The sequence below is a fragment of the Haliotis asinina genome, chromosome 6 (assembly GCF_037392515.1).
Source record: "Haliotis asinina isolate JCU_RB_2024 chromosome 6, JCU_Hal_asi_v2, whole genome shotgun sequence".
Classification (NCBI taxonomy): Eukaryota; Metazoa; Mollusca; class Gastropoda; order Lepetellida; family Haliotidae; genus Haliotis; species Haliotis asinina.
In genome coordinates, this window is record NC_090285.1 from 17,757,030 (window position 1) to 17,773,340 (window position 16,311).

The window sequence follows — 16,311 nt, forward strand, 5'->3', positions numbered from 1 at the left end:
AAGCAGAAAGGGTAGTTCGAAAACATTATATACTCTTAAAATGTCATTGAATCTTTAATTGGCAATTGAAAGAATTGGAAGATATATCGGAGCCAATATTGTAATAATAATGAAAACACTCTGGCATCGCATGTGTTTTGGTCAGTGGTAGTGATAAAGTGAAATGCTTACAATGCTTATACTTCTCATCCAAATTGAAACTTTGTTTTCCCCAGGAGAGTATATATTGTTTATATATGCAATTCTTATACGGACATAAAATATACACCATTTAGTATCGGTGGTTCCAATGACAAATTTCTACAATACTCAAGATGATATCAGTTGTTGAATGTTACGAATGTGTTATTGAGAAGTGGTTAATCTGTTCCAGGATGGCGAGCATGATCCTCTTGCGAAGAGTTTTGAGAAGGATATCATTTGGATGGATTGTGACAATGCTGTGTCTTGTGTTTGTTCTGATCCGTTTTCTGCACAGAGAATACGTTCCTGTTGCCAAAAACGATACGGGGCCTTTCCCCATATTGCAATATCTCAACATTACATTCAATAAAGATGTTTGGGATAATTTACATTTGTACAAATTCTCAATGAACACCGACATTTGTAATGGTGGAACCCGCGTAGTGGTGATTGTGCATAGTGCCTTGTATAATGCACAGAAACGACAAAAAATTAGGAAAGACACAAGTGGCAGAGGCTCTATACACGAATCATTGTTGGCTGTTGTGTTTTTAGTGGGAGAAACTAACAACGCATCGTTACAGGCAGATGTTGAAAGGGAATCGCAGAAGTACCATGACATTGTACAAGGGAATTTCATAGATTCATATCAGAACCTGACGCACAAGCACATTATGGGTTATCACTGGGTTATCAACCATTGTAATAATGTGCTCTATGTTATCAAGATTGACGATGATGTTGTTCTTCACGTTAAGAACGTGTTGATTCACCTGTTGTTGAACCCTTTCACTCAGGAACATATTATGTGCGTAGTGCTGAATGGGGGGCAGAAGGAAACAACCGGAAAGTGGATCATTTCTGAAGAGGAATATCCCTTTGTCAGATACCCCCAATATTGTGCTGGATTTGCATACATAACAACGCTGTCCGTTATCAAGAGACTCTACGCGGCTTCAACATACATTAAATCAATATGGATTGACGACGTGTATGCTACGGGCCTTGTTGCACTTGCATCCAACACCACACTGATAGGGTTTCCCAGTGGACAATACTATAACGGGTTGGAGTACCCGCCCGCGCGATATCAAACAGAAGGGATGTTTGTATTGTACCGTGATTAATTGCGCCTTTTGGAGTATAAGAAGGAGGCATGGAGTGGGATAATGGGAAGTTTCAACAGAAGGTGTTGTCCATCTACAGGTGATCCTGCTAGTATAATGGGAATTATAAACAGAAGGGGTTCTCCATCTACAGGTGATTCTGCTAATATAATGGGAATGATAAACTGAAGGGGTTCTCAATCTACAAGTGATTCGGCTATTATAATGGAAATTATAAACATAAGGGATTCTCCATCTACAGGTGATTCTGCTAGCAGAAGGGAATTGTAAACAGAAGGGTTGTGTATCTACAGGTGATTTTGATAGTAGAAGGGAATTATTCTAACAAAAGAAGTTCTACATCTGCAGGTGATTCTAATAATATATAATGAGAATTAGAAACAGAAGCGGTTCTCCATCTACACGTGATTCTACTAGTACAGTGGGAATAATCAACAGAAGGGTTTGTGTATCTTTAGGCGGTTCTGCTTGTGTAATGGGAATTGTTAACAGAAGGTGTTCTCCATCTACACGTGATTCTGCTAGTATAATGGGAATTATCAACAGAAGGGTTTGTCCATCTACAGATACTGCTAGTATGGTGGGAATCATTAAGGTCAAACGTTATCTGCTGGATCATTTGGGGGTAAGTCGTACTGAATATTATACTAGTCAATAATCATTTTGTCACTGAATATATTTATTCCATTTTTCTATGATCCATATAAATGAGCGGTGCACGATGCAGTGTGACATACCCCACACAAAAGGACTATGACAAACAGAAAAATGATGTATATTTGTTGATAAAGTCCAAATAAAACTGTGGTGTTCGCTACTCTAAGAAGCAAATATACGAAGTTTGATATAAAGCCAGTTGACACCAACGGCCGGGTATGACTACCGCGCAGGGCCCCTTCTGTCAAGTTACATTCGTAATAACAACGCTAATAAGACGACCATCAGCGTTCAGACCGATTGACACAAAAGTGTCTACTGATATCAAGAGTTGATAAAGGTATATATTTCCGATCATTGCCGAGGATATTTCTACTTTTAGACATATGTTTGATAGCGGAAGATACGAAGATGAGATTATGTTTATCATCAAAGATCACTCTTAATTGGTTTCAGTGCCACTAAACGTTTGGTGCAGCATTGTCATAGCATTGTGAGTCATGAAATTGATGTGTTCACAAAATCTACTGTCAAAAGGATATTTCCTGAGAGATTTCGTTTGATCTCACAAAAACAATATCTAAAGTTACAAATGCCGAATGATGAGAATAAGTCCTTGTGTGCGTCATCGACCCAACAACCAGTCTTAGTACACAGTCACTGATTCTTGAGCCTTCTAGCGAAGTATCTAAGTTTCGCGATCGCGCTCGAGTTTTCCAACAGTAAAAACAGATACTCATACGCAGAATAGCGCGTAAAGGGGAGGCAACTCTAAAGCGCTACCTTAAAAGGCGTGCCGCTAAAATACTATGAGCGTAATACGAAATGTGACCAATAATAACTATTACTTAATGGGGTGGCGGTTTGTTTTGGGTACGGATCGTTTTGCTTTGGATGGGATCGAATTGGTAGAGATGATATTGCATTGGGCGGGGTAGGGTTGGTGGCAATAACGTTGCATTAGGTGGGGTCGTGTAGCGGTGGGTTTGGGGTACAGTCGGGTTGGGGTGTTTCGGGTGGGGTTGCTTTGAGTGGGGTCGGATTGGTAGGGGTGGCGTTATTTTTGGTGGGGTCGACTTGGTAGGGATAGGGTTATTTTGGATGGGGTTGGTTTGAGTTGCATCGAGTTGGTAGGGATGAAGTCGCTTTCGGCAGAGTCGGGTTAATAGGGTAGGGTTGATTTGGGTGGGTTCCGTCTTGTATTGATGCGGTCGTTTAGGGTGAGATCGGGTAGGCAAACCGAAACATGAGTCTCAGACAATGACCTCCTTTTCGGCCAATTCGAATTTTCTCGTGTGAAAGTGACAATAGACAACAATAGACAAACAACTATAGTTTTGACTGAATTCCGATTCCTTGTTTCATACGAAAATTGTATTTGCAAATGAATTTTAATTTTAAACATTAACAACATCGTATTTTCATGTTTTATGGCAGTATGTATATTTTTGTGAATCCAATTAAATGCATCAGGTAATCTGATCTGGTTACTGTGGTAAGCTGCGCAGGTGGAACCCAGTCAAAAGGTTCGAGACTCTTGTGTGATCAATGTTTTGACTTAAGGATGGGGTTACTTTGGGTGACGTCGTGTTGGTATTGTGGGATTGCTTTGGGTTGTGTCCAGTTGGTAGGGATAGGGTTGCTTTGCGTGGGGTTGGGTTTGATATATTGTTGTTTGCAGTGTCGGGTTGGTAGGGGTGGGATAGTTTGGGTTGGGGTCGGTTTGGAAGACTTGAGGTCAGGGTGGTAGGGATGGGTTGTCTTGGGTTTGATCGGGGTCGTAAGGACAAAGTTGTTTTGGATGGCTTTGGGATTGGGTTGTTTTGGTTTGCGTTGGGTTCATATATTTGTTTAGGGTTAGGTCAGTTTGGACAGGGTTTTGGATCGGGTTGGTAGCGTTGCGGTTGTGTGGGATCGGGTCAGGCTTGTAAGTTCGGAGTAGGGTTATTGGAGGTGGGGGTTGTATTGGGTGGAGTACGGTTTGTATGTGTTAAAGAGGTTTGTTGAACTTGGGTCGGTTTGAGCTTGGAAGAATATTCGATGGCACGCCTGAGGGAACACTCTCTGCATATCATTAAATAACTGGGATAACATTTTTTGCACTATGTTTCAGATTGTAATGTATATCCTCCTCAATGACGAAACCATCTTGTAAAAGAAACGTGATCGGAATAGTTGGAGAAGAGAAAAAAGATTTGAATAGAAAAATAGTCACAATGCGAGTTAGGAATCACGAGACAGCAATCGCAGCACTGATATAAATGTAAATTGACTTTCAGATCATTTCCTACTTTCACATACAGTTATTATTGCCGATAATATCAACAGCATTACTATTATTATTATGGCAGTAGTACTATCAGTACTTTCTTTACAAACATCGCTACGTGTGATTATACTAATGTACCGTCCAATTATTCCATTCAACATCAGTACGTGATCATTGATACAACTGTCGCACACCTTTTTATTATGTGTTTCTGTCGTCACTATCATCATTATCATCAGCATCATCACCATCATCACCATCGTGAGTAGCATCAGTACAGACACCACTACCTTGTCAGTCTCCAATGGCATTTTATATTTCATTTTCATCATCACTATATGTTCTTTACCCCTTGTCTCTTCCAAAACTGATTTATAACATGGTAACGTTTCGTTCATGCTTCAGCATGGGCGACCCTACTGAGCACTGGGCATACCAACGTTGAATACTCCTTCATGCAATCTCAACAGGAAAAACCCATTCTATTATGTGTCCACACAGAACATACATTGTACACACGTCAATCTCCTGACGCGACCCGTGAAGGTCCCGGGGTAGAATAGGCCTTCAGCAACCCATGCTTGCCATAAAAGGTGACTATGCTTGTCGTAAGAGGCGACTAACGGGATCGGGTGGTCAGACTAGCTGACTTGGTTGACACATGTCATCGGTTCCCCATTGCGCAGATCGATGCTCATGTTATTGATCACTGGATTGTCTGGTCCAGACTCGATTATTTACAGACCGTCGCCATATAGCTGGAATATTGCTAAGTGCGACGTAAAACTAAACTCACTCACTCACTCACTCACTCACTCACTCACTCCTGACGCAATTTTACAAGCCGACAAAGAACGGAGCACAAAGGAGCCTTCCGTAACAAGGCTTTCCGTTACAACTGCATTTTATTTGGCTCACAAGTTACATTTTTCAATTTATCCTGACATATTTTTCCGAGGTTTGGTGCGTCATAGATACAGCAAATACAGATAAATACAAATAATGCATGTACTTCCAAGGTCTAAAAGAGATTTGGAGAGATTACACATCAAACATCACGTACATAAACCGAGCGTATAAAGGATATACATATATGATACAAAGATCTCACAGAGACTGTGTATGTGTTCAGTTCTACGCCGCATTCCGACACATGCAAACTAGATGACAGCGGTCTGTAAATAATCTAGACAATCCAGTGGACCAGACAATCCAGTGAGCAACAACATAAGCATCGATCTAAGCAATGGGGATACGATGACATGTGTCAGTCAAGTCAACTAGCCTGACCAACCGATCGCCTCTTAAGACAAGCACGGGTTACTGAAGATCGACTCTAACTCACGTTTTCACAGGTTATGCCTAACAGATCAAGTGTACAGAAAATGTAGAGATGATATGGAGAAAATACATGGACATGAACAGAAGATTTATAGAGAAAATACTTATATAAGGCATAGAAGATGCATAGAATATATACTGCTCTAAAAAGAAACGCATGACAATGACAAGTGTTCACAAATGACAAGTGTTCCAAGGTCAACGTCGCAGAGCAGTCAGTATATTGTGTGGCCACAATTAGTATCAATGTTTGCTTGGCATCGGCGTCCCATAGACTGGATCAGATTCCGAATGAAGTGCCTGGAAATGAGTTGGTACCCTACCCTCAAGGCCACAAACAGAGAAGGTAACGCCTGTGGCTGAGGGTCACGCTGTCGCACAAAACCATCCAATTCGTTCCACAAATGTTCACTAGGGTTAAGATCCGGTGATCGCGAAGGCCAGTCAAGAACCTGAACGTTGTTGTGGGCAAGGCAATCCCTACTTATTCTTGCTGTATGCGACCGAGCGGTATCATGCTGATAAATGGCGTTCTGGCGTTTCATGAAATGAAAGTCATGAGGCCTGATGGTTTCATCACGGTAACGCCGAGCTGTCAAATTGCCCTGGATCTTAATGAAATTTTTCCTGCCACTGTATGATATGTTAGCCCAAACCATGACACTTTCACCACAAAATCTGACCAATTCCTGTACACAATTTGCAGGGTAGCGTTCGTGTGGACGTCGATATTCACGTACTCTCCCTCACGTCGGGACGTCGCATCATGTAACGTGACTCTTTACTGAAGATAACAATTCTCCACCTTTGCAGTGGCCATGGGAGAAGTTGGCGACATGCGTTGTTGCCGATGTTGATGTGTAATGTACATGTATGAAGTAATGATACCTCATGCAGAGTTGTATATATGTATGCATGCTTGTATGTATGTATGTATGTATGTATGTATGTATGTATGTATGTATGTATGTATGTATGTATGTATGTATGTATGTATGTATGTATGTATGTATGTCTGTATGGGTGTATGGGTGTATGTATGGGGGTGTATGTGTGTATGGGTGTATGTATGGGTGTGTGTGCGTACGTGCGTGTACGTATTTAGCGTCTTGGTGTAAAGTATTCTTATGAATTTGTCCCTTTTTTCAGTTTCGTCATTCATGGAACTCATAAAAATAATCTATTCAACTTTTCGAATATGTTTGCCAATACATTAGTCTATGAAAACAGTACCTTTAAACAGGATAGAAATTTTGCAAACCCTACTTTAGAAAAGTTTACAGAAGTAAGCGGCTACATTTACACAAGTGAGTTTAAAATGTTTATATATATCAGAGATCAAACGTAGAAATTACATAGCTAACGCGACTTGAAACAGGAAGCACGCAAGCATTTTGTTACACGTATTTAGCTATGGTCTAATGGTACGCGTTATTGCAATGCATGAAGGCCAAGTCATGGTAACAGCACTCGGGTGTTTTCAAACTGCTCACACACTCGTGAAGTGTGCACACCCATTCTTACAGACATAGCCCACACTCCCAGCAACAGCCATACTTGTGTTTTATGACTTCCTGTCTTCTCGGAAATGCATTGAATCTCACATAACTCACAGTCAAGGCTATTTTTCACACAGGGTTCAAAGGAAGGACGTTTGCATAGACCCATTTACAATTATTAGAACACTACCACAGTTCGGGCGTCGGCAGACACTCACTGTACCAACAAAGTAGATTAGGTTGGTATATCTTCGTTAGCAGTGAAATTATGTTGACATCAAGCTTCCAAGAAAACATTCTCCACGAGGACTGATAATGTTTATGCTACTTATAAATAGACTATTCATCCTCACCACGACCACTACGACTACTACAATCACTACCACTGCTGATTCTACTTCCTCCAATGCTACTAATAACAGCACCACCAACATCATCAATACCACTGCTTCCACCACTACTATTGCTAACACCAGCACCAACATCACCAATACCACTTCTTCCAACAATACTAACACATCTACCACCAACATCACCAATATCACTACTTCCAACAATACTACTTCTAACACCACCACGTCCAACATCACCAACACACACCACTTCCACCAATATTACTACTAACAGCAACAAAAACACACATTACTTCCACCAACACTACTACTAACACCACCACTACCAATATCACAAACACAACACTTCCACCAATACTACTACTAACACCAACAACACACACTACTTCCACCAAAACTGCTACTAACACCAACACCAACACACACTACTTCCACCAATACTACTACTAACACCACCACTACCAGCATCACCTACGAACACTACTTCCACCAATACCACTACTTCCAACAATACTACTAACACATCTACCACCAACATCACCAATATCACTACTACCACCAATACTACTACTAACACCACCACGTCCAACATCACCAACACACACCACTTCCACCAATCCTACTACTAACAGCAACAACAACACACATTACTTCCACCAACACTACTACTAACACCACCACTACCAATATCACAAACGCAACACTTCCACCAATACTACTACTAACACCAACAACACACACTACTTCCACCAAAACTGCTACTAACACCAACACCAACACACACTACTTCCACTAATACTACTACTAACACCACCACTACCAACATCACCAACACACACCACTTCCACCAATACTGCTACTAACACCACCACAAACATCACCAACACACACCACTTCCACCAATACTGCTACTAACACCACCACAAACATCACCAACACACACTACTTCCAACAATACTACTACCAACAGCAGCACCAACATCACCAATACCACTACTTATAACAATACTACTACCAACACCACCACAAGCATCACCAACACACACTACTTCCACGAACACCACTACCAACACCACCACAAGCATCACCAACACACACCACTTCCACCAATACTGCTACTAACACCACCACAAACATCACCAACACACACTACTTCCAACAATACTACTACCAACAGCAGCACCAACATCACCAATACCACTACTTATAACAATACTACTACCAACACCACCACAAGCATCACCAACACACACTACTTCCACGAACACCACTACCAACACCACCACAAGCATCACCAACACACACTACTTCCACCAATACTACTACCAACACCACCACAAATATCACCAATACCACCACTTCCACGAATACTACTAACACATCTACCACCAACATCACCAATATCACTACTTCCAACAATACTACTAACACATCTACCACCAACATCACCAACACACACCACTTCCATGAATACTACTAACACATCTACCACCAACATCACAAATACCACTACTTCCAACAATACTACTAACACATCTACCACCAACATCACCAACACACACCACTTCCATGAATACTACTAACACATCTACCACCAACATCACCAACACACACCACTTCCATCAATACTACTAGTAACACCAGTACCAACATCACCAACACACACTACTTCTACAACAGCAGCAGTTTGTTACCCACATTCACACTCTCTATAAATACATGTGTGTCGACAACTCGCACGAAGTAGAGTATGCATGAGTAAATTCTGTGCCAATAGACAAGACTACCAGGAAGACGGTTAAACGTGAATGAAGGCAGGTGGTCGAATGTTGACTATTGTTTAGGTATGTGCCCACTGTTTGAATTAGACGTGGAAAACTAGTATCATTTCCTACTTGTGTGCGAACATTAAAATGACTTATGAGAATTATATTTCCCATTGCATTTTTGTAGTAAACCCAATATCTTCAAGTTTAAGCTCCTCATGACGACAGACACATAGTCATAGTACTTTGTCCATGTTTACTGTACGTTGCTGTACCCGCAACCAGGTGTTTGTACGTGTTCGTGTGGCCACCATCTGGTCACCTACCAACGGATTCGTGGTTCTTTTAAGTGCACAGGGTTGTGTACTGCACACTAGGTGTTGTAACAACACTGACAGAGTCTGCACACAAAGTTGACTCCCAGTTTTTTAGGTGGCCTCGATCCCGGCACCTCCAAGCTCGCTGGATTAGTAGCCTGGCGCCTTAGACAGCTCGCCCACTCGCCCCAAAGTGTCTAATGAAGTGTCTAATATGCAAAAACAGTCGTCAGAGGACAGTAACACAACCAGAGTATTACAACTACAACTAAACAACTAGTATGGAAAGTTAGAATAAACAATACCCTTTGGACAGTGTAGTATATAAACTGAATGTCAGACTGAGACACAATTCATATAGTTGTTCGATGTTGCTGCGTGTGTATACTCCCAAGCACAATTCAAAGGATTCTATTGATACAGTCACACCCACGTCACAGTGACAGAGGCGGCGTTCCTGTTTACAGCGGTCGTGGTGTATAATGACCATGTCACGGTACGACTGCATAATCCCCGCTCATAGCTGAAACTGAAACTGTCTTGAATATCACGTAATACTGATGATTTTTTGTACTGTATAGGCTTTATATGTAAAATAAAGCTGAATTGCGCGATAACGAAGACAAATGAATACGTTGATGAAGAAGACGCCATAGTTTAGTCCAAACGTCATTAGTTGGTTACACAAGACATGGCAGTTAACATTTACATTGACCAGGTGAGAGGAGTTCCAGCTCAACCCCTTTCCTACAAGTAGCATAATCCTGCTCGCGGTCGTTCCTACACAGACAGTCGGAATACCGGACTTCGTGACAATACAGATGTCAGCGTATATACAGTACTTCATAACTACGGACAGGCGAAGACGCAGCAATGGACAGATAGAGAGACGATAGCACTTCCGTGTACAGTTGATGTGATGACAGGCACAACATCACCACGGGGGTAAACCGTTAAGGCATAAATGTCATATACAGTAATTAATGAGAATGGCAGTATGGTACAAGGTGTCTCACAAGACAATGTACTATGCGAGTAGAGGGGGAAAATAGGAAATCATGACAACAATATCAGTTACCTCCCACTTTCAATGGAAAGCACTGAAGCGTGAGCGAGAGTACAATGGAGTGAGGTATTTGGATGACTACTTAAAGATCTGGTAACAATGGGGACAAAGGAAGGTATTGAAATGAGTGGTGTGAATTGGAGTGACGATGGGTGCTCGTCGTCTGCTAGTGGGTTGGATATGAAAACGTTCGTCTGCTTCAGGACTGTCGTCTGCTTGCGAACCGCTTCCGGTTTACATACCCAAGGAAGGTTGTTGAAACAGTCTCGTACGTGTCTCGTTGTGTTGTATGTGCGCGTATGGGTGTATTTTACATTGTATGAGATGTTCGACAAGACAATTTACACTAGACAAATCATGTACAGTTACGGTTTTCGTAAGAAACTGCTGAGTTTCAAAAGGGGCGCGCAAGAACGAGGTAGTCATATCACCCCTGTTATAACGCTGATTGCAGTCGGATTTCAAATCGCCCGCGCTCGGCAGAGCGTACGACTTTTGTTAACCCTTTGTAAAGAAAAGCGCTGAATATTAGTCAACTCTGTCCTGACTCGGAAAGTTGATGCTTCAAAGCAATGTCGTGCTAGAGTTTCCTGTTAACGTGATGGAAAAATATACCGTGTAGCATGTGTACACTTTTATTTCATAGCGTGTTATCTTCAAAATAGACAGTTCGAAACATTTCAGTTTTAAGAGAAAAATGATCTGTACATGTAGCAGTGGGGCAGCTAGGTTCAAATTTCACAACTCCTCCCACTTAGAGGAAAATTCGGCGTTTCTCATCGTTCAAACGCCTCAGTTTTTTAGATGTTTTCAAAATATTAATCAAAGTAGACATACACTAATGGCGGGTATTTATATCCTAAAACATTCTCCTCAACTTCATCTTCATCAACATCGGCGTTATCCTGTGTGGCGCTATCAGATTCAATGTCACTTTCTATTTCCGGCATATTTATCAAAGGCAGGATCCCTTTCATCTTGGGTTTCAGGAGGAGTTTGATTTTACTGTTTCGAACTGATTGCTCCGTGGAAGGATTCATATCTCCCAGGCTGCATTGCATGGCTGTATTGCATGGCTGTATTGAAAGAGAGGTGCCTCTTTAAAGTACTTGGTATGTTCCACCGCAAAGATGAGTGGTCGGGTTCAGAGTGAACTTTCACTCGCCCGTTTTCCTTGTTTATGAGACTGACCTGCAGCCGATGCTTAACCTTGGTGGTAGGTTTTAGATCAATGACGAGTTGTCCATAGGGTGTTTCAGCAGACTTTTCATACATGGCCATAAAGTGGTCCATATGTTCGGGAACAATTCTACAGGCAAAGAGTTTGACTTGCTGTTTATCTATGGGGGATTAAAACAGGCTGACATAATGTGCGTTCACAGCAATGTCTCTCGATCCTTTACCTCTCGAAAAAGCATGTTTTGTACTAAGAATAAGATCAATACACTCTTATGACGGGAGGTTTCACTAAACAGTCGCGAAATACGCTTGTCGTGCTTTGCTTCGGCCAGGAAATTATCCAACACTAATACGCTCCGTTGACCAGCATCAAAGTAGTCTTCCTCCAAGATATTGTAAGGAATTCCTTTTACAAATGTTACCTGGGGCCGCTCCTCTCTGATGTCCTGATATAAAGGCTGGCATTGAGTATAACACCAAACAATGGGCACCGTGGCGAGCCACCTCCTCGTGGTGGGTGCTGGTTAACGCCAAGAGCTCGCCACCCCCGTTGTGGACACGGCGGTATATTTGGTCCACCAACCCGTTTGCCGTGGGTTGCAGCCCTGTGTCGGTGGAGGAGGGGATCCTGGTGATTGAGGGCATGGGAGCAGGACCAGTGTTCCTATTGCTCGACACGTCACTTCGGCCCTGACTTCACCTAGACGGGTGGTTGAATGGGCCCGGTTCAACTAATCGGCTGGTCATGTCAAACCCTGTGTATGCATATTTTGATATACAATTTCGGACACTTCAGAACATGTTTCGTGAGATGACTTGGCTTAAAAATATGCATTTGAATTTGAAATTATTTCGTTTTTGTATTTTGCCTATACCCAGAAGGCGGTGGCTCATGGGCCAATCTGGTAGAATTATTTATTTTAATTTTTCTGCTGGAGTATACCATCCGGGTATCCATGGTGCTACAAGTGGGAGACCCACTTGTGATGAGCACTGTCTTTATGACACTCCATGGTGGGTGGGGAGCCCGGGTGATGAACCATTCAATCTCAAACATGGAATACCAAAACCCTAGCAAAAATACAAAAAGTCCACTTGAAAATGATGATCAGGAACGACCCTCTGTATCTGTTGATTATTGACCACGGGTTATAGGTATTGAGACTCTTGATAAGACTCCTATCAAACTCAATCCCTTTGCCATTTCTAAAGGAATCTCTGGGATAGCAGGAGAAGTCAAAAACATCAGGCGCTTGAGAAATGGTACACTGTTGATTTAGTGTAACAGGAAACAAGCGACAAACTTCTTATCAATTGATGTGCTTATTGGAGTCCCGGTTCTGGTTTCAGCTCACAGAACATTGAACACTAGCAAGGGCATTGTCCGAGACCGTGACCGTGACCGTGAAGTCATTCGTCTTTTTCGAAAGAATGTCCAGTTTGGAAAAAGCACGTCGAAATAAACAGGATTAAATTTTCTCTGAGTTTTGCTGAGACAAAAAAGATTGTACAGTCCTCCGAACAGACAGAAACATTTGCCTCTATCACCAAAACACCCGAAACGGCTTCAAAAGGCGCTACTACACCCGTGATCACTTCATCACACTCTGTCAGACAGACTTGACATGGGTGAATACGGAGTATCCAGAACCTCTCTCTAATCAGATATCACAACGTACTATCCAGCAGATCGAGTTGACTACTGCCCGTCAGTCTCGAGCTCAGTCTGAAGGAAATAAAAAAACAAAATGTCAAATTCAAATCCAAAGCAAAAACAGAGGCTACTACACCAAATCGAGCTCGAAAAGGGGTCAGATAAGATAAAATTATATAGATATAGTTCAATGGAAGAAATGGAAGTGTGTTATAACACCCATTCCAGGGTACATAGCTTGTCGCCCTCAAAGAAAGTGCGGGGTAGATCCCCAATCAACCCACCCGAAAGAGAATGTTCTCCAGAAATATAGTACAGTGGAACTGTAGAGTATTAAAGACAAACTTTAATGAATTACATCTTTTAGCCCAGACCTGGCACCATCAGTCTTCTGTCTGCAGAAAACGTATTTGAAACAGACAGATAATTTTGATCTACGTCATTTACGTCAGGCATATTATTAACATGGTGGAAATGCACAATATTTTATAAAGATTCTATGACAGAATATTTTATTGAAATTTATTAACATGGTGGAAATGCACAATATTTTATAAAGATTCTATGACAGAATATTTTATTGAAATTTATTAACATGGTGGAAATGCACAATATTTTATAAAGATTCTATGACAGAATATTTTATTGAAATTTATTAACATGGTGGAAATGCACAATATTTTATAAAGATTCTATGACAGAATATTTTATTGAAATTTATTAACATGGTGGAAATGCACAATATTTTATAAAGATTCTATGACAGAATATTTTATTGAAATTTATTAACATGGTGGAAATGCACAATATTTTATAAAGATTCTATGACAGAATATTTTATTGAAATATCGAAATGCTACACGTTCCACATCTTCAGTCTGCCAAGGGTCACACTGATAACGAAGGTCCAAGACCAATATCTTGTAAGTGTCAACAGATAGAGATAGACAAAACTTAATTTTGAATCAGATAACGGTGAAGATTATGTGTTTTCATTAAGCTCATGAGGAAGCTCATGACTGAAACACTTACTTGAGCCATGTAGTCCCAATCCCAAAAACCTAGCATGGATCATACAGATCCATCGAATTATAGACCGATATGTCTAACTAGCTGTGTCTGTAAAACCATGGAACGTATGGTGAATAATAGACTAACTTGGTATCTTGAAACCAAAAACCTGATCACAAATATTCAATGCGGTTTCAGGAAAAATCGAAGTACCACTGATCATTTGGTACGTTTAGAATCCTTCGTTAAAAATGCTATGGTCAATAAACAACATGCTATGTCGATTTTCTTTGATCTCGAGAAAGCTTATGACACGACCTGGAAACATGGTATTTTGAAGGATTTAGGTGACTTTGGATTGAGAGGCCGTTTGCCCCTTTTTATAAGAGAGTTTTTAAAAGACAGGCAATTTCAAGTCTGAGTAGGTTCAGGATCAGGGTGTTCCAGAAGGCAGTATTTTGTCTATCACATTATTTAGTATTAAGAGTTTATTTAAGGTCTTAAACGATTCCATTGACGGATCACTTTTTGAGGATGATTTTAATATTTCTTGTTGTGGTAAAAATATGCATACTATTGAACGGCAACTACAGCTGTGTTTAAATAAGATAAATAAATGGTGTCTTGGTGTCTTCTAAATCCAACACAAATTGTATAAACCTTTGTAGAAAATATAAGCCGCATAAGGACCCTGAACTACCTTTAAATGGCTCTCTCATCCAAGTTGTAAAGAATTTTCGATTCTTATTTAACCTTCTTACCGCACATTAAATCCCTTAAAGCTAAATGCCTGAAGGCACTAGATTTAGTGAAAGTTGTTTCCAACTCAAAGTGGGGAGGGGATCAAACTACCCTCTTACACACATATCGATCACTGGTCCGTTCAAAACTCGATTATGGCTCCGTCGTATATGGTGGAGCCTGCAAAATCAACCTTAAACTTCAAGGCTTAAGACTTTGCCTTGGGTCTTTCAGAACTTCACCAATTGAAGGTCTCTGCGTTGAAGCTGATGAACCATCTCTCACACAACGCCGTATAAAATTGTCTTTACAATGCATTATAAAGTAAGTCTGTTATATTCAAATGAATCTAACCCTGCCTATAACTGTGTGTTAAATCTGCTTTATTTGTATAACCTCCTTGGCAATTGGTTAGGCCACAGGTTGACCTAACATTAACATCATTTAAAAACATTAGAAACAAATGACTTACGATATAAACAAGAATATCATCAATTAAAAAACAAAAATAACAATTACAAATCCTTATTCACAGACGGGTCCAAGAACGCTGGCGCAGTAGCGTGTGCCACGGTCATTGGATCCAGAACAATTTCTTCTAGACTACCGGATAGCAGCTCTATTTTCACAGCGGAAGCTAACGCCGCATTAACGGCTGTTAAATATATTCAAAGACACCCTAAATATAAACAATAGATAATCTATTCAGACTCCCTTTCTTGTCTTCAGGCTATTAAGAATTTATCATGTAAACATCCACTTTTAATAGAAATTATTGAATTATATTATGATCTTCCTACTGGCCAGTACGACATCGTCTTGTGTTGACTACCCAGCCACGCAGGCATTTCTGGTAACATGATAGCCGATCTTGATGCCAAGGCAGCAAATCTGTGACACCACTTCTTATTCCATACTTTGATTACAAAGCTATCATTAGAACTTACATCCGTGATCTGATGCAGAAGAAGTGGGACACCCAAGTAGGTATCAATAAACTACATGAAATAAAACCCTACATTGGTTATACCCACTTGGGTTGTCAGTCCAGATTTGAAGAGGTAATCATGCGACGATGTCGTATTGGCCATACAAGATATACCCATAAGTACCTGTTAAAAGGTGAGGATCCTCCGTTTCGCATCCCT

At 40.9% G+C, this 16,311-nt stretch overlaps 1 protein-coding gene across 1 annotated transcript; it reads left to right on the forward strand.

Moving 5' to 3' along the window:
* Nucleotides 1–374: 374 nt before the first annotated feature.
* On the forward strand, nucleotides 375–1,310 carry LOC137287722 (beta-1,3-galactosyltransferase 1-like). The gene has a single exon (XM_067820109.1). It carries the CDS (start codon nucleotides 375–377, stop codon nucleotides 1,308–1,310), a length of 936 nt encoding a protein of 311 aa, XP_067676210.1.
* The last annotated feature ends 15,001 nt before the right edge of the window (nucleotides 1,311–16,311 follow it).